Consider the following 20,644-nt stretch of genomic DNA (forward strand, 5'->3'; position numbering starts at 1 on the left):
GCTATATGCAAATCAGTCTGACCCTGTGCCTCATGGGAACAGTCCAGCCCGAACTGCCAAGCCATGTCTTCCCTGGACCGGAAACAAGCTTCCGAGGACCGGTTTCTGGCATTTCAGCCGTCTTCAGCCCGGCTTGCTTGAATCCAGTGGCAAAGTGAGCAAGGGACTCACGTCTGAGTATACCCTGCCACACTTATGGCGGCCAAAAGCGGTACAAAAGGGGGTGGTGATGGACGGAGCATCTGAATCTATCAAACACTCACACCCAGTCAAAAGATCTGGGTTAAATCCATCACCGTTCTTTAGCCCACTCTGCCACCCCCGTTCAGACATGGCTATATGCAAATCAGTCTGACCCTGTGCCTCGTGGGAACAGTCCAGCCCGAACTGCCAAGCCATGTCTTCCCTGGACCGGAAACAAGCTTCCGAGGACCGTTTTCTGGCATTCCAGCCGTCTTCAGCCCGGCTTGCATGAATCCAGTGGCAAAGTGAGCAAGGGACTCACGTCTGAGCATACCCTGCCACACTTATGGCGGCCAAAAGCGGTACAAAAGGGGGTGGTGATGGACGGAGCATCTGAATCAATCAAACACTCACACCCAGTCAAAAGATCTGGGTCAGACTGATTTGCATATAGCCATGTCTGACCTGGGGTGGCAGAGTGGGCTTAAGAACGGTGATGGATTAAACCCAGATCTTTTGACTGGGTGTGAGTATTTGATCGATTCAGATGCTCCGTCCATCACAACCCCCTTTTGTACCGCGAAACGTAAAGGAAACAAAAATATAGTAGAGCCTGCGGGTTCTACCATTGATTTGTACCTTGTGAAGGCGGTTAGCGCCATCAGCGTCGAAATAGATAGGGCAGAACGCCGCCTTTCATTAGGATTAGGCAGCCTGCCGGATCCAGTAAGCTTGTGAGATTCCCATATGGAGCCAAATGTGATTAATGATCAAGATATTACCCCTATTATGGATTCTGTAAACCCAGATCCTGCTCTGAATTCCTCTGAAATTAGAGAAGTCCACTGTATGCCGTTAACCAATGGGGTGCTTACTCCATGAAAGAAAAGGAGCTGTAGGAAACCCCAGCCAAAACAGGGGACAACTAGAAAAGGTCCTAAAATTCCACCCCCTGTTTGCTCAGGGGAGCAACCCCCTAGTATGGGGTCACTGAATGATACACAGGTTAACCAGATTATTAATGCCCTGACCGTCAAAATCGAAACATATCTTAAACCATTACACGATAAAATAGACAAAATAAATAGGGAAGTATTTAGGCTTAGCGGGGTACTGAACCACCATAATAAGCTACTTAAAGAAATTACAATTAGACAGCAGGAAGGTTCTCAAGACGGTAGTAATATAGGAACAGCTGTTGCCATGGGAGTTGTGTCTGATAACCCTAGGAATGTGAGGGTAAGCATTAATCCTAATGCACTAGTTGCAGCTACAGGTGACAATATAGTCCCTCTAGGCCAAACAAAGCAATTGACAGGGAGTAACCATGCCTGTGATGTACAAAACCAAGGAACTAGTAAAACGGAGACTATACCGGGGATTAATACCCGGGCAGAAAAAGAACCAGAGGAGGGAAAACGTAGTAGAACCATCAATCTACCCCCGGAATGCTCTCCGTATGTGGCAGTTTTGGTGAATGCCCCCCCTCTTAGTCAGTCCCAAATTGAAACACATGTATCTCTTAAAAATAAAACGGTGCATTGGCTTAATCATAATTGTGGCTATCCGGTTAATTATGCAGATCAGATTCTTACGACTAGAAGAGTCAACTGGATAGACCTTTTAAGGAAATCCATACAGGGTGATTGTGTTATTAGCAATTTTACGAACCCACATTATGCCAGGATCTCTCTGAATAGAGTAGTAGCCTTGCCAACTAACCATTCTAGCACTTCGTTACTCCCACTTGGTTTCTTTTATAGCCATTTAAAACAAGTGCCTCCTAGAGGGGTAGTTCAGGAATGCCAAAGAATTAACTGGGCATTGCCACTCCAGTCGCATTTCACCCTACCCATATATAATCGATTTCAATCACTCAGCACCCTTGAGGAGAATGATTGACAGAATCTAGCCTGCCATACAGAAGGAATGGCGGTCAGTAGGGGCACTGGCAAACTAGGGGCAGAAATCATAGTGGGACAGGGACTAGTAGTCAGCAAATATATGGGGAGTTACATATACCTCTGCTGAAAGGGATCTTAGCATAGAGCAAGGGGCAACTCTTGAGGGAAATATAGGACAACCTTCAGAAACAGAACCTGCATCCCAAGCTAGCGGGTTTACTGTAGCCTCTTGGGACATAGCTGGGTTGACAAAAAAAAAGGGATATGTTAGGATGGACGGACTTTCTCCATAACCATGATAATATTTGCCTCCAGGAAACATGGTGCACAGGCTATGTAAACTTTGAGGGGTTTGTTTCCTATGATTTACCTGCTTTGTGTTCTTTGGCCGGTAGAGCAAAGGGTGGGCTTTTAATTCTTCTGTCAATCAATCTGCCTATAGAAGTTAAATTGTTGTCACTCACAGGTACTATGGTTACACCCAAAAAATGTTTTGTTAATTAATTTCTATAATAATCTCTTTGATTGTACACGGCATAAATACGTTACTGAATTTGAGAATGTTATTGGTAAATTGGGCTCAGAAGAGGATGTCAATTTTGATATAATTTGGGTTCGAGATTTTAATAGGCCTATATGTCCTCTGTCTACCACTAAGGTCTGCGGGTTCAGGAACGATAAAGGAGATGATTGTATGCATTTCCCCCATAATCCGTATGGGGATATACTTAACACCGTTATGTATAATTTTGATTTGAACATAATGCAGTGTGCAAGAGATGGGATGGGGAAACCGGTCCCTACTTTTACAGGCAGAAATGCAAACTCAGTCATCGATATGTACTGGTATCTGCTAATATTATTTCCTTATGTACTACCCCCTGGATTGAAGAATCCCTACTTAGCGACCATAATTGCATTATTATGCAACTTGCTGTATCGGGAAACAGATCCGTAGTAATGCAAACAACTGTGGGATATATTGCCCCGTCTATGCCTAATGGCACTAGAATTAAATGGAAAGGGGTTAACCCAGAAAGGATGTTAAACAATATTGTCACTGATTGTTTTGTTGAGATTTCTGAGAATTTGGATGTCAATACCGAGCCTGCACTGATTTTAACGAATTTCTGTAAAATAAACAATACTATTGATAAAATTTTGACCACGACATCTAACAAGAAATTTACCCAGAACAGAGGATGGTTTAACCATGCCTGTACTCTCTCACTGAACCAGTTTAAACAAGCGCTGTCCAGCAGTAACAGGGATTTGATGCTGGTAAAGAAATTAAGATTGGATTATAAATCCAAACTCAACCAGAGGTAGAGAGAGTTACAACAGGAGGCCTGGGACAAACTCGCTTTGGCCGCGGATACATCAAAACTGCCAGCTGTTCTGGGAAACAGTCAATTCTCCTTTTTCAAAAGATGAGGTAGTCCCCGAATTTATGTCCCATGTTAGCAGTGAGGCATGGGTTGCTCATTTCTCTAGCATTTTTAAATCAAGAAATCTTACTACTAATGACTTTATTAATTCAAGTACTTGGCCTATTGTACTGCTAAATATTACATTAGATGAGGTGGAACAAGGAATTAAAAGTAGCAAAGGAGGAAAGGCCCCGGCCCAGATGGGGTTCCAATAGATGTTTATAAAGCCGTACCTGCTCTTTGGGGACCTATACTAAACAGAGTCTTTAACGCTGCTGTAACTGATTGAGTTCCTTCTACCTGGGGTGAATCAATCATCATCCCCATTTTTAAGAAGGGGGTTAAATCCGATGCCAAAAATTATCGGCCAATTTCTCTCTTAGATTCCTCTATTAAAATTATGAGTAGGATTCTACTTGTTAGGTTAGAAGAATGGGCTGAGGATAATGGGATTTTAACAAAGACACAATATGGTTTAGGAAAGGGCGAGGAACCCTTAAACAGTGTATTCATTTAGATTTATAAATTGGGAAAAAAACATGTGCTAAGCAAGGGTCCCTTTTTCTATGCTTTGCTGACCTCAGCAGTGCATTCGATTTAGTGGATCATACCATTCTCTGGCCGACTCTTTTAGTTCTTGGAGCCCCAGAGTCTATAATTTATTTTTAGGCCAGGCTTTATGAAAGATTGTTAACATTTGTACGGTATGGGCATAGTACTGAATGCACCCCTAAATTTAACGTTAGATGAGGCATCCAACAAGGTTGCGTCCTTGCCCCATTGCTCTTTATACTTTTTATCAATGAAGTTGACGCAGCACTTAAACTCGTAAAATCGGATGCACCACAGGCGGATGGCCAAAATGTACCGGTACTGCTTTATGCAGATTATGCCGTGCTTTTATCCACCTATTGGCCTTCAGCGGTTAATAGATAAGTTCTCTGATTTTATCACGAGGAGGAAGTTGTAGATTAATAAGACCAAAACATATACCATGGTATGTGGCCCGAGGCGAAAGAGGACTAATTCCTTTTTTATAGAGGGGCAGAAAATTCAAATGGTGCATAAGTTCTGTTATTTCGGGATAACGTTCTCTGGTGATGGTAAATGGTCACAAGAGATCTCGAATGTCCGGGCAAAGATGGCAAAAAGTGTCCATGAAGTTTTTAGGTTTGCAGCTGAGTTAGGCGACCAAGGAATTAAAGATATGACACACATTTATCAATCAAGATGTACCTCGATTGCACTTTACGGTGCGGGGGTATAGGGTCATAACTCTAATTGTGATCTGCAAACAGTGGAAAATATCAGGCACATGCATCAAGCGATTTAGGAATCGCAAACGGTGCGAATCGCAAAATTCGGCCGTTTGCGATTCCCAAATCACTATTTGGGATGCATTATCCAAAAAGTGAAGAAATCGCTATTTTTGCGATTTTTTAAAGTGCGATTGCTTTTAGGGAATCGCAATTTTGCGATTCCTTAAAAGCAATGCATGAAACTGAAAAAAAATGCGATTTCGCAATTAGAGAGAAAAAATTACCATGAGGTTGGACCTCATGGTAATTTTGCGAAATGTTAGAAAAATGCAATTTTGTGCATTTTTTTAACTTTCATGTTGTGCACACACATGCCCTTAGGGCATGTGTGTACACAACATATGTGCATTGTTTGATTTCAGGGGTGCAACAGGGTGTCCTTTGGACACCCCTGCACCCTTGAAATCGCAATCTCAATTTGCGATTAGCTAATTGCGAATCGCAAATTGAGATTGTCTTCCCATTCATTCCTATGGGCCTCTAGGCCCATAGGAATGAATGGGAAGGGATTCCTTAATTGCGATTCGCAAAATGCTAATCGCAATTAAGGAATTGTAAGAAATCGCAATTTATTTAGCGATTTCTTAATGCATAGGCATTTGCAATTCCTTAATTGCGATTCCTTAAAAATCGCAATTAAGGAATCGCAAATGCCGAGATTGATGCATGTACCTGATAGTTCCTTAAAAAGTTGCTCTGTTTGCCATCTTCGGCGTCAACTGAATTAATTCACAGGGAAGTGGGAATTAGCTACTTGATGGACTTAATAGCATTCAGGCCATTATTGATCTGGAGATCAATATGGCTAAAGGAAGAGATTGCCTTCAATAGAACGATTATCAAAGACTGTTTCAGATTAGATAATTGTCTCAAGATTTCCTGGCTCAATTACATTGTAGATAGTTTTAAGTATCTTTTTAAACTAAATATTTTGGACAACCCTAATGCTGTAACCGAGCTTCCCAAGACAGAAATGAGGAATTTGTTCCTGCTGCATAGAAAGAAGAGGCGTCTAAGTAACATAGGGCAGCAAATAACCTGACAGTTTTACAATTCTTATTCGGTTCTCGAGGGATTCCAAACCTATTTGAGCCAGGTAACCAGATCTTCTCATCGTTATGTACTCACAAGAATGAGATTTGGTCTTGTTCATCACCTGGTAGCTTTTCCATGTGTAAAACAGTATCCTGCCTCCCCTTGCCCATGTGACGGCCACACTAAACAAAGCACTTTGCACTTTCTCCTCATATCTGATTTATATCTGAACCTTCGTATTGCATTTTTAAAACCCTTGTTTATAAAATATTGTACCTTTACTACGGAAGCTGCTATGAGTTGGATTTTTACAATGTGAGAACCTGATATTTGTTTTTCACTGCAATTTTTATTCTAAAATCCATCGATGCAAGAAAAAGTATGATGTTTCAAGCGGTATTAATAATTTGTTTGGATTTTATCTATTTAATGTACTGAATTGGTTCTTTTAAACAAATGTTTGCTCGGATGTATTTTCTTTCTGTGCTTTTATGGTTGTTTTAAATGAACCGAATAAAGTTTATTGAAATGAAATGGACCCATTAGTGGTGAGAATACGCGCAGCACCTAATGTACAGGGCATCAGATTTTGGGCAGATGAGCACAAAATACCCTGTTTGCGGATGATGTGCTGCTCTCTGTGATGCACCTCAAGTCCTCTCTGAAAGCGGTGATAGAGAAGCTGGGGCATTTTGAATGGGTAGCGGGCCTCAATGTGAACCTAATGGGTAAACATAATTTACCATGAAAACTTTTCCCTGCAGGGAATTACAACGTGGTTGTAACAACGACCGCATTGTAATCACGCATACCATTACTCCGCCACTCGGAACAACAACTTGCGAAGGGGGCAGAAGGTTTTGGATTTAAAATCCAACACCTTCCCTGCTGTTGCACAGAATGGAGTTGGAATAGTAAATTATACTATTCCAACATCCTGCACCCCCCTGTGCAAGTCATTGCTACGACTTGCGGGCTAATGGTATGCTTGGTTACAACGTGGTCGTTGTAACAAACGCATTGTAATTCCCTGCAGGGAAAAAGCATGATTTAAAAGCGGTTTATTCAACCTAATGAAATCATTCCTGCTGAATCTCACATTGACGCAGAGAGAAATGGAAGCCTTGGTTACTTCCACCCCTTTTCAATGGACAAAAAAGAAAATTACATACCTAGGAATAAAATTCCCCCTAATCTCAAGGAACTCTACAAAACAAACTATCCTCTATTTCTTCACCAATTAAAAAGAGATCTCTGCAGGTGGTCTCCCTTGTACCGATCCTGGATCGGACACATCCAGGCGATTACGTTTTTTTAAAATTCTTTTTATTGAATTCTATTAGAACATACAATCCAGGCGATTAAGTTGATGGCGTTGTCCAGACTTTTATATATTTTCCAGGGCCTTCCAATATGGATGGAGCGGGGCTTCTTCTCCACCCTAAAATCTATGCACACCCGATTCATATGGAAAGGACTTAGGGCGAGACTGTCATGTAGACAGTTTTGCCTGCCAATAAACAAAGTGGGTCTGGCCCTACCTGAGATGTCCCTATACTACAAAGCAGCTCAATTAAGGGTAATCACGGAATGGTCAGCCCGAGAGTTGGACAAGCACTGGCTACACATAGATAGGGCAGTGGCGGGAGATGTATTTGGGACCTACTGTGGAAACCTAAAGCGTGACGACCACCTAATTCATAATGAGCAAACCTACCAAAACAACATTAAAGGTTTGGGATGACATCCAGAGGAACTCTCCTCTGGCCACCTTTCCATTTCCATTCACACCCAAACACTGCAATCCAGCGTTCCTGCCTGCACAACACCCTTGCCCCTTTAAAGCATGGAGATCTGGGGGCTGCATTACAATCACTGATCTATTTCACAACAGGGACATCCTCACGGTTGAACACTGTCAGAGGGGATTTGATCCCACCGGCTACCGGACACTACCATTACACATAAATCAGACACTGACATAAATCAGACACTGGGTGCTGGAGGGGGCAACCAGAGAGGCGGCCACCAGTGCCCTGGCACCAAAGGAACAGCTGGCGAAATCTTGTGTTGGTACATGTCGCTACACAATACTACAAGCCACACTCTGCAATACCCAGCCATGACACAAATCCTTCTGGGAGCGCAACCTGGGGTGTAAAACCCGTATAGACAGTTGGACAAGCTATATACACACATTTAACCAATCATTAAAAAGTGCTTTAAGACTGGTACTTATCCCCAACGAAACTCAAATTGATCTTCCCCACAACCCCTGACCTATGCTGAAGAGGGTGCAGACTACAAGAAGACTTCAAACATGTATGGTGGGACTGCCCAATGATAAGACCCTTTTGGTCAGAAATGCTGGCACAAATCAAAGATATATTAGACTATCCCATACCATTGGACTCGGGCTTGTCGCAGTTGGGCTTATGAACGGACATCCTCAAACATCAAATAGTTAGCAACAAATCCATTCAATGGTTGTGCCTGGGGGCAGCGAAAACGGCATTAGCAGTGCCATGTAAGCAGTAATAGGCACTATCTATATCCCAGTGGCACTCACATTTGTGGAAGCCCTCACCTTGGAAAGGATGGTGAACGTAATAGCGGACTCCTATAAGAACTTCTGATTTACATGGGGCCCAGAAGTGGAATGCTTATCACAGGGGCCTCCCCTCTTCCAATTTTAAAAAGCAAAATGCAAGAAAGGGCGGAACTTGGAGATAAAGACAATCCCACAAGGGAACACCTATCCCCACTTAGCAGTTAGACTAACAAACCCTATACAGAGAAGCACTCCACTGATAGTACAGTGCATCCTTAATGTTTGGGGGGGGGTGGGGAGGGAGGAGTGGAAGTTGGGGCGGAGTTTTATGATTTACCAATCTTATGCTGAAGTTACAACCTGGTGTATTTCCTTTGATAAACCTCCTTGCGATTTACACTTCTTCATAAAACAAAGAGAACTGATCTATCCTATAGATTCATTATGTTGAGATACAGGAAGTGGGTTTTAATGTGCTAAGTTGGGATATACTTTGAAAATCTCAATAAAATAAGATTGACAAAAAAATGCACCTAACGCCCTAAAACCTACTTCTATGTGCTGCACTAAGAGAGAATAGGAAAGCAAAGCAACTTGCAGCTCAGAGTTTCTTAGGGAGAAGAGGTGCCCTGCATACCTTGCTTACAGAAAAAGTTGTTTTTTATCAGCAGATAAGTGAAACAGTGTTCCCCGCAAAGGGCAAACACATGGTGCAGTAGTGGCCTTCCACAGGGACTCTACTTTATCTGTCTTAGGAGAGATGTAACATCTACCAAGGGCACTGGTAGTAGATAAGACAGTCTCTGGCAGAATCTCGTGTGAAAATCTAGGCAAAGGACCTCTCCTGGCAAATGGTCAAGTGGCAGGCCTTATATACTAAATCTTATCAGAGATTGGAATTGCTGACATAAGTTTACAGATGTTTGACATAGATTGTGTGCATCAAGGTGTTCATCCCAGATTTTGCCTTATCAATCAATCAATCAGACAATTTATATAGCGCGCTACTCACCCGGAAGGGTCTCAATGCGCTGGGAGGGAGGGGTCCGTTACTGCTCTTATGACATATAAGATGAAAGTATGTCAACTCAGGCTACACTATTTTGGCTTCATGTCTGTATTTGCTTTTATTTGACCTTGACACGCTGGTAAGTTGACATTTGTCCCAGACTGATGTTGCATCAGGTGTTTTATCTATGTCATTAGTCGAATGACTTGACGCTTAAATAGTTCTTTGAAAGATAAGGTTAGACAACACCTGTGTCATATGGCAGACATGACTATGATTGTGCATCAATGGTAAAAGATGGAAACGTCAGTTGCCTAAAATTGGGAAGATGGCAACCTCCATTACCTAAGAAGGAGTCAGAACCTACATAAAATGGAGCCCGACCTTAGGGACTTTACGTCAGGCTAAACATGCTGGGGTGTGTAGTTATACTTTTCCCATCATAGAGATGGTCTTCAAATCCCTGTATGCTTAGTACTGTGGACTAACAACCCGGGACTACCATGAAACGAGGCTAGTTTACAGCTTTAGGTCCGGTATTCCTTAATAAGGCTGACATCATACTTCTAAGACTTGTCCATCAACCAGGTATGGTGATGAAAGGAAGACACTAATGCTGAAGAATGCAGCTTCCAGGTAAGCAACGTGATTTCATTATTTATTTAAGAAACCTAGCCCAGCTCCTGCAGCATATTGAGCAAATAATGCTCGTGTGTCATCAGTGGTGATGCTTGAAAAGGAACATGTAAGACCTCATGTATAAACTGACTGGACAGAGCAGTATTGCTTCTGTGCTGACATAGTCATCCATGTTCATACATCGCCAGATACCTCCCGCTGTGACTTATATGTAATATTTACTTTTTCCTCCTCAGGCTGTTGCTCAAGATATTTTTTCGAAAGCTTCCAGTTGTGTGCAGCGCTGCAAGGAGATGTTGGTGAGGCTTCCAAAAGAGGTGTGTGAGGCACTCTCTAAGTTTCTTTCTTTCACTTTAGATGTCTTCCATTCTGCTCCCCTAGATATTGGTATAGATAGAAAGCCCACTCTGTACAGTTGTGAATACTTCATTTTCCAATTGCTAACATTTTTACCTTTAAATTGTGTTAACGGAATGCAAAAGGGTAATATGAGTCACACTTTGCCTTTTAGAAAACATCAGATGACAAATATGTATTAAACAGGCTACCATTTGCGTTTGATTCCATTCATTTAAAACACTTCCAAAACGGCAGAAATGCACAGTCAATGCATGGTCTATTAGTTAGCAGCAAATGAAAGATATTTAAGATTAAGATTTGCTTATGGACAGGCATGGCTATTCCTGGGAAAGCTCTAAAAAATAAGTAATGAACTTAAATGAAGAAAATGCCCTTTTTTCAAGTCTTCGTCAAACCAGTAAGTAGTTCAGTAAGAGAATGCTGAAGTGAAGATTTAATTACTTCTGGGGCCCAAATCAATTTCTACAGATGTGTGATCTTGCTTCTGTGTGTTGGAACTCCTGGAAATAATGATGGTAGATCAAAGAATAACAGACTCAGCAGTCTACCTAGGGATAACAATAACATCAGATCTCTTTAAGGTAGTTGAAATGAATTTGGGGCCGGTGATCAAAAGAGCTAAAAGGGATCTAGATAGATTAAACAATCTGCATTTAACAACAATTGGCCGCTGTAACGTAAAAAAAATGATATTCTTGCCTAAAATATTATATTTGTTTCGAACCATCCCGTTAAAATGTAATAATAACTGGTTCAGTGAAATAGAGGGAGTCACGAATCGTTTTATATGGGCCAAAGGTAGAACACGGCGAGCATTAACATTTCTGTCACTACCAAGGGAACGAGGGGGTCTTGCGGCACCCGACTTCAAGGCTTATTATTGGGTGTCCGTCTTGCAATATATCAGAGGGCTAGTGGGCCGGAGTATGGAGGACCGGTGGAGAGTGGGGGAGAGTGTTCCTGACATATATGAGTTATTAATTAAGGATTCCAATAAGTGGCTCCTTACGTTTAACGAAGGTAGCTACTATAAGAAAGTTAAGTTCAAGACCCTTGGGGCGGCAATATCAATTTGTTCAACTTTCAGGAAGAAAATAAAAATGGGGAGGATGAATTATTATACGCCCTTATTCAAGAATCAGCTTCTACCATCGATATTCCATGACCAAGTAATGAAGAGGTGGGATACGCTGGGGGTAAAAACTATTGGGGACCTCATGGATAGGACAGGCCTTATGACTTTTGACCAAGTACAGCAGTTATATACCTTAAATCGCAGAGATTTTTTAAAATATTTACAAATAAGATCAGCACTGGTAAATAAACAGGGAGGGGACAATAACTATTAGAGAGAGGAAATCATGATGGAATCTTTAAGGGATAAGAAGGGTTGCTCGATATCCCAGATCTATGGGGAACTGAGCCAGTATAAGGAGAACGATTGTGGAAGGGTTGTAGAAAAATGGAAAACCAAGCTAAGCCTATCTGGTAATGAGGTTGAAAAATCGTTCAAGCTTTTAAACTCAGTGTTAAGAGTAGCCAGCTTGCAAGTCCAGCAATATAAGACCATGTATGAGCTCTATTATACACCACATAGAATTGCTCAATGGGGTGGAACAACGGGGGTAGTCTGTCCTAGATGTCAAGCAACGCAGGCAGACACCATACACATGTTTGCGGCATGTCCAGCCCTCCACCCATTTAAAAGCTCATTAGAGAAATTTTTCGATAGAGCATTAGGGATTAAAATAGTATAACTAATGAAGTTATGGTTTTAGGGGTAACCAGGCACGGCGTAGAAATACCTCAATATGAGTTTGTATACTTAGCGATGACTTTAAGCCGGCTATGTATCGCAACACTGTGGAAAGATCCAGATCCGCCAACAATGGCATCACGGTTATTAGCAGTATATGTACTAGAGAAAGCGCTGTATGACAAAAAGGACTGGAAGACAAAGCAGTTGGGGAAACGAATATGGGCCCCTATAGCTGATTGGAAACATAGGCTTGAAAATGGTTAGAGGAATACATCCTCTTCTGGCTTTTTCCTCTCTCTCTTCTTCTTTCTTCTCTCTTCTTTTCTCTTCTTTATTTATACAAGACTGTGATGTATAAGTCGGTGGAAGCAATAGAATAATGAAATGTTTCATTTGATGATGATGAATAAAAAAAAAGAAAGTGCAGTAACACTTGTCAAAACTTGATAAGGTTCAAATTCAACAGAATGACTCCACTATCTTTTCTCCACTTCCCCTCTCCCTCATGTTGCTCCTCTATGCTGATTCTTACTCTCATCATCCTTTTGTCTCCTCTGTTCATTCTGTCTCTGTCATCATGTATCCCTGTACTGTGGCCTGCTTTCTTCTGTATGTCTCTCTTCGCCTTCTGCTCTCTCCGGTTCTCTCACACCGCAATCAATTCCTCTCTCTTCTTTCTCTCCTGTGTTCTCCTGTTCGCTTCCTCATTCCTTTGTCTTTCTCGTCCTCTTACATTTATTATACAACCCCATTTTCCCCTTCTGTTTTGTTTCCCTCTTTTAATTACTTCTATTCATAAATGTAGCTACCTCTAAATATATTTGCATGCTTTCTTGCTCCTCCTTCTTTTATGCATTGTCTTCTCTGTCTTCCTCCTGCCACCACCCCCTCGTGTTTGTCATTGTGCTCTGTGACGTGTTCCTTCTTGTGTTATCTCCCCGCGTGTTCTTTCTGCCTCCAGTCCTCCTCTACTTTCGGGACCCCTTCTCTCTGTTGTCTCCGTTTCCCACACATTCTCTTTCTTTTCTCTCCAGCCTCTCTTCCCAAGACTCATATGTCTGTGCCCTCCCGGTATGATCGCCCTGTATTTCTATCTCCCCCCTTCATGTGTGGAGTTGAAGAAATCTGCAGCTCCACGATTATACAACGGACATATTTATAAAAGGCGTTACAGGCAGTAAACAACATTGTTTCACTCAATTTTGTTAGTTTCACAACAGCACGCGGTATCGCTTGTCATTCGACGGCCAGTCCTGGTTACAGGTGTGCAGTGCGTGTCTAGTGAGAGAGGGATGCGCTAGGGCGGCAGCAGACTCATGAATTGTAATATTTCCGCTTCTTAAGAGTACTCCACATCATCCCTAAAGAAGAACCAGCCAGTATCATTCGTCAAATGGCATAGGAGCTCCGTGTATTTCTCAATGTTCTGAGAACAGGCATATGAAGCCACAAACTGTTGCTGAGATGCGTAAAAACAGCCTCTATATGTCCAGAAAAAGTATTCAGTGCAGAGGTTTCCAGCAAGGAGGCATTGAACTATATAGCATCGCATTGTCCACAAAAGGTGCTTAATGCAGCATCACATGGCAGGGATAGGCTGAATTATGCGTCCAATCTTCATGAGGGATCGGTTCTCAACACTCGGATGCTCGGTTTAGAGACACATCTAAACATGGAGTCATCTATATATCTATAATAAGTGCGGTATTATTCATGTATGATGCCTTCCTATTGAAAACAGAACTGCGCTAGATTCAAAGGGGCAGTGTCAGAGAGGAATCAGTGCTCTCTGATTGAAGTTTGACACCCACTACAAGAAATGCCTGCAGTGTCAATAAAATAGCAGGTATGTAAACATGGTTGAGACTGTTTCACTGAAACATTGCACTCCTGTGGCAACACATCTCTACAGCGCCATTAAAAGTACAGCAGGCTTTTTGGCAAGTGCAGCAATACGACAAACTTGCTGTGAAACGGATGTACCGTTTGATGACAAATATAGCAGCACTGCTGAGATATGTTTGACTGCCCCATAAAAACATGTTAGTCCTTGTAGGAAGTGTTGGTGATTAATCACTACCTGGAGTGTGGACTTTCTTAAAAAATGTTGGCATCGTAGCTTTTTTGGGAAGTCACATTATCCTTCCAACGAAGGTCTTTTTGGAAATCTTTATCTGTTGTTAACAATCATCGAGTAGGGTTTAGTCTCTTTGTGGCACAATATTCACCAGTGGTTCACACCACGAATGACGCCATTTTGGTCCACAGTCTGGTGCCCGTAGGCCTACATAGGCTGACCCTAGCCTGATTCTACTCTTTCCTTTCTGGTCAGAGGCTGATATTTGTGCACCCACAGTTTTGTTCTGCACAATCAGCGGGCATTTGAAAGTTTCACATTGCTACTCCCTTTCTACCATCTCATTTAATGTCAAGCACTGGGGGCGATGATTATATTGTGTGGTGCAGGGTTTGGGTCTTACGCTGTTGACGCTCACCTTGTCCTGTGCTTTGCCTGATCTCTGTCTGAGCTTCAACATACTGTCTGCCACCCTATTGTGCATGTGTAGTATTTTTTTTCTGAATCTCGACACCAACAAGATGAAGGTATTGATTGTGGCTTTAACAGGCAGCAAAAGCAATGCATTTGGCCCAGCAGCTAGGGCTGTCCTACTCAGCCCTTACCTAGGTTAGGAACCTCGACTTTTGATTTGAAAAGTATCTGTCTGTGAGGGAACAATAAGCTCTGTGGCCTCTGCCTGTCTCTATCACATGAGACTGCTGAAATCAGTCAAGCAATCAATCAATCAGACAGCATTTGTAAAGCACAACACTGTCATCCTAGTGGTATCTGGGTGCTGAAAAAGATTCTTTCATTCCTCAACATCTGCATTCTGCTGTTCATAATTTACTAAGCAAATACTTGCATTCTATGGCTATCTTCTGGTATGATCTAGAGGTTGCACTTGTTCCAGGATATGGAACTTAGGTTTGTTATCAACCGCCACAAATTTGATTCGGATCTCTGAAGTCCTCTTGAAATTCCATGGCTCCCCCCTTGGCAGTGGATCAACTTTAAGTCCATTTGTCTAGCCCCTTAAGAAAGGGCCTAAATGCATTAATTCCACCTTCTAAGCATGGCCCCTCCTCGATTCGCTTTGGTATGGCTTTATAATTTTGCTATTGTTCCCACATATCAAGCTTTCTAGGTTTGAGGGCATGGATTTTTCTGTTCTCTCACAAAGTGTTTGGAATAGTCTTGCATTAAAAAAATTGCTAATCATGGAAGGTTCCATAAAGTACTTAAATCCCATCTTTTCTGTTAGTTCCATTATTTAATAAGTATTTTTCCCAAAATAGACCTAAGCCTTTGTGAATGCTTTGATCACAAGTATTCAACTCCCTCAGTGGTCAAAAGACATTACTCCAATTTAGTTTTCTTGTCATCACTTACAGCTACATGCATCATTGTAGGAATTTGCGATTCCTAAATTGCGAAAATTAAGGAATCGCAATTTAGGAATTGCAAATTCCTATGCATCAAAAAATCGCAGATTTTTTTGCGATTCCCTAATTTTCCTTATTTGCGAATCCTTAATTGCGAATCGCAAATAAGGAAACGCTTTACATTGATTCCTATGGGCCAATAGGCCCATAGGAATCAATGAAAAGGCATTCTCATTTTGCGAATTTGCAATTAAGGAATCGCAAAATGAGAATGCAATTTCAAGGGTGCAGGGGGGGGTCCAAAGGAGCCCCCCCTGCACCCTGGAATGTCATGTAAGTACATTTTACTCACACACATGTCCCAAGGGCATGTGTGTGTGTAAAATGTAAGTTTCAATAATGCATTTATTTGCATTTTTGAAACTTTTCGCAAATTACCATGAAGGTGTACTTCATTGTAATTTTTCTATTTAAAATTGCGAATTCGCAAAAAAAATAATCATGCATAGCATTTAAGAAATCGCAAAATTTGCGATTTCTTAAATGCTATCGTAATCTGAGAAATCGCTGCGAGAAATGGGAAATGAATGATGCATCCCAAAAAGTGATTTTGGAATCGCAAACGGCCGAATTTTGTGATTCGCACCGTTTGCGATTCCAAAATCGCTTGATGCATGTGCCTATTAGTATATTAGATTTACATTCATCATTCTATCGTGGGCACCCAGAAGGAACCAGGAGAAGTCTCTATGCATTTTAATACAGGATATTTACACATCTATTAAGTTACATGCAGTGTACATGTGAATATAAATTCAGCATACAAGTTACAACCACAATTCTAATGGCAATTTACTTGTTATAAGCATGAATCAGATATTCATTTTTTAATATCAAAATGCAGAATTTGAAGGACGCCAAAACATGCAATAAAAAAGCACAGGGGTACTTGTTAGACCTCACACTGCAACACGTAACCATAACAGAACCTTAGTCTTTGTATGCAGAATTTTAATTGATAAATTATAATTTAATTTGCTCCAGTCGCCTTTAAAAAGTCTTAGACATATTCATCTGAATAATATGAAATATCAGTTTGATGACTCTTTAAGAGATATAAAGAAGTCCTTGAAAATGTATCCCCCTGTAGTAACATTTCTGTGAAATGAAGGGATGTTAGATCAGTTCAGATTCAATTTACTAAAAGTCAAGGTTGGTACAGAACTCTCTTAGTTACAGACATCGGTAGCAGGCACAAAAAACAAACCAATTGTTTTAGCAGAGTTGGATCCTGTTTTCTAAATACTAAAGATTTCTGCAGCAGGCATATTTATCCATTGTGAGAAAGTAGACTTTTAGTTGAAGAGGCGAGAAGCTGGAGGCTCTCGATGTCAAACACGAGAAAACTCAGAGTGGGTGAAATACGAAGATCAGGACCAAGAAAGTTTCATCGTAGGTAGGGTACTGCTTGGATTTGGTCCCGGTGAAGTCCTCTATGTTCCGATTTAGAAACCTTTTGGGAAGTCATGAACCTTTCAGCAGAGCAAACAAGCATGTTGAGTTCAACCAGTAGTTCTAAGGCAGCGGCTGCGGCTCGGCAGCAGCTCAATGGTAGCCTCTGGTTCTTTATGTGAAAACTTCAGAAAAGGTTTCTAGTGCCCAGCCTTGCAATTGTGGTTGGAAAAGGAGTAAACACTAAAACCAGTCAAGGGTCCAGGAATATTTGGGCACCACTTAGGGTTCGGAATCAGTCTCCCAGAAGCCACCAGCAGCATCCAAGGCAAATCCAGTTGGAACTAGTAAGGTAGGCTCTGCGGGATCTTTGCCTTCCTGCAGCTTTCTTGTTGCTGGAGTTAACAAGCCGCTAGCCAACTAGTCCTTGGAGCTAACTCTTAAGTCCTGGGTGCAAGTGGAGATCAGGTCCAGACCTTTGAGTTTCTCTACACAGGTTTAACAGCAAGTGCAGTCCTCCTTCTATGTTGCACAGTTCGAGAGTTGTCCTGAAGAAGGTACACAGGGTTGCCACTTTTATGCCCAGCACAAACTTGTGGGTTGGGGCTACTCCGTGGCAATAGGGAAAAAGTTCCCAGGGGCAACCCTACCCACTGTAACATAACGTCCTGTGGGTTTTCCCCTAAACAGTCCCACAGTGGCCTGCTCTGACAAAATCCAACATGGCAGATCCAATTTCCCCCGATCAGAGCTCAGGCCACACCCTGTGGTGTGTTTAAGGAAATTAGTAACCCCCCTGCAAACAGTTTCCCCCTCCACTGGCATTGGTGCCACTCTGGCTTCTTGGACAATGGCAGGGGCAAGCCTGGGTATGAGTTACACATTGCTATGACTGGGGATGCAGCTTTGATACTTGTGCAGTTGGTGGGCACATCCCCGGACCCTCATGTTTGAAGGAGATCACACCTCCTCCCAGTCAAAGCCCTTTTTTCCCATTCCGTGGAGCCATTCACACCTCTCAGCCGGCTGCCAGAGGACAGTTTGGAATTAGCTCTGACGAGGCTATTAGCCTTTTCAGACAAGAAAATGCCAACATTCTAAAAGTGCCATTTTCAAAATAGTAATTTAAAATCTGACTTGATCATTAGATTGGATCTTAAATTACTATTAATTTGAATCCATGAATCATTGTTATCTCTGTTCCCAAACTGAAGTTATGTTGTAATGTAACCCAGTGGTTTTCTATGGGAGAACCAGTACTGCCACAGTCAAAATTAACTGGATATCTTTCACTGCCAGGACATGTAGAACTTAATTAGACATGTCCTACCTTTAAATTATCATAAACCCTGACCTATGGGTACTTTCGGGCCGACCTATAAGAATGAAAAAGGAACATTTATGCTTGGTTTATTTTGCCACCTCCAATTTGCAGTTTTAAAACTGCACACTCAGGCTACAAGAGCAGGCCTTAAGACATGCTTTCCATTGCCACTTTAGCGGTGGCACAATATGTGCTGAAATCCATTAGCGACATTTTACTTACAGACTCTGGGCACCTAGGTACCATATACAAGGGGCTTATTGGTAAGCTGAGTGTGCCCATTAGGATTTTAACCATTTAAACACATTTTTAGGGGTCAGACCACATGCACTGGGTGTCTGTTTAGCCGGGTTCCAGTGTACAGAGTCCAAAATTCAACTTCAGTTACAAAAAGGGGTGATCATGCAAAAAGAGGCATTTTCTTACATGGCCCACATCCAAGTGAATGGCGAGGAGCAGCCTAACCATTTCCTTGGTAGTTCTCATTGTCTAAGCGGAAGAACTTGTAGTATGGTCAGTCGCTGGTCTGTGTTTTACTGTAAAGTCTATTGCTTGACAGGAGACTGACCACCTCAGCAAATTGGGGTTTCCCCCTCTCATCTGCATTAGCCATCTGAGAGGCCTATGGTAAGTTTGAACCTTAAATTGAGTCTTAAATAGAGAGGGTCTCAGCTTCTTCTGGGACCAAATCACAGCAAAGGCTTCCCTCTCAATGGCACTGCAGTGATGCACTCTGAGGAGGAGTCACCTGGCCTTCGTCATTCCGTTGTTGCAATACTGCCCTAATCATATGCCCTGAAGCATCTTTTTGGACCACAAACTCTTTGCTACAGTCTGGTGCTTTGAATACAGGTGATGGGCACAGGGTCTCTTTCAGGGTGTCAAAGGCCTTCTAACACTCTTCAGACTAAATTATTTGCGGTTCTGTCAGGGGGCCAATAATGCTGCCATACCACTTTACAAATCTCCTGTGTTAACCAGACAGGTCCAGAAAGGCTCTGACCTGGGTTTGTGTTTTGGGAGATTACCAAGCAATGATGGTTTGAAGCTTGGTTTTAAGAGGCAGCGCAAGTCCCCCACCAACAAGGTGGCCAAGGTACACTGCAGATCCCTGCCCCATCTGGCAGTTGCTGGCCTTGGCAGTCAGGAATGCCTGATGCAGGGCCCTAAGTACTTCCCTGAGGATGGTCAGTTGATACTGCCATGTGGAGCGAAAGACATATGTATCTTTAAGATACACTGCACTAAAACGCTCCAGCCCGGGCAGTGTCCTGTTCACCAGCCTTTGGAAGGTGGCAGGGGCATTCTTCAGATCAAAGGGCATGACTTTAAACTGAAGATGGGCCTTAGGAGAGTAGAATGATGTCCTTTCCTCCGTCAGGGTAATATGCCAGTACCCAGAAGTAAGGTAAAAAGTACTAAGGTACTTGGCAGCACCTAGTTTGTCAATAAGCTCATCAGCTCTAGGGATGGGGTGTGCGCCAGTCTTAGTGATAGCATTGAGTCCTCTGTTATCTATACAGAATAAGAGTACTGGCTCCCCCTTTTCAGGTTGGCCTTGGGCACCATTCCCCCAGGGCCAGCATAGGGCCTACTGGAGGACTCAATCACCCCAGGTTCAACATCTTGGCAACTTCTCCCTTAATGCTGGTATTGACCTTATCTAACAACCTGCATATCTTGTTCTTAACAGGTAAACTGTCACCAATGTCTATGTCATAGACAATGCTCTGGCTTTGGCCAGGTGTAAGGAAACACAGTCCAGCAAACTGTTCTAGTAACTGGCAACAGTCCTTTTGTTGCTGTTCAGTCATTGTAGGAGAGAGGACTACTCCCTCCACTGAGCCATCCTGAGCATTACTGATTAAGAGTTCTGGCAGAGGTTCAGTCTAAGTTGGCCTGATATATGATGCTCACTAGTTCTAGTGATCACCTTGCATCAGTCCAAACAACCCTTATGGTGATTGGTTGTAAGTCAACCTTATAGACCAGCTATCCTAATGGTAGCATGGACAAAGCAGTCTTAGGCTAAACTCTTTTGGCATGTGAAGCCAGCTGTTTTACCACATATAACCCCTTGAATACCAGATAAAAGGACACCACACAGGTTGTTATGAAAATAAACAATATATTTATTACTAACAAACACTTTTGAACTCTTTATGAGATTAGAGGGCTAAGCACATAACAATACTCTTAAGAAAAATACGATAAGTTGCATAAATTACAATGGTG

The 20,644-nt window shown here is 42.2% G+C and overlaps 1 protein-coding gene across 1 annotated transcript in view; it reads left to right on the forward strand.

Annotated features, from left to right (window-relative positions):
• TEX11 (testis expressed 11) overlaps positions 1 to 20,644 on the forward strand; it is a 1,326,855-nt gene that overhangs the window by 346,225 nt on the left and 959,986 nt on the right. The window contains exon 8 of the mRNA XM_086918299.1: positions 10,307 to 10,387. Within this exon, the coding sequence (XP_086774425.1) occupies positions 10,307 to 10,387 (81 nt within the window). The remainder of the gene's footprint in view (positions 1 to 10,306; positions 10,388 to 20,644) is intronic.

This window comes from Lissotriton vulgaris, chromosome 4_1, assembly GCF_964263255.1.
Source record: "Lissotriton vulgaris chromosome 4_1, aLisVul1.2, whole genome shotgun sequence".
Classification (NCBI taxonomy): Eukaryota; Metazoa; Chordata; class Amphibia; order Caudata; family Salamandridae; genus Lissotriton; species Lissotriton vulgaris.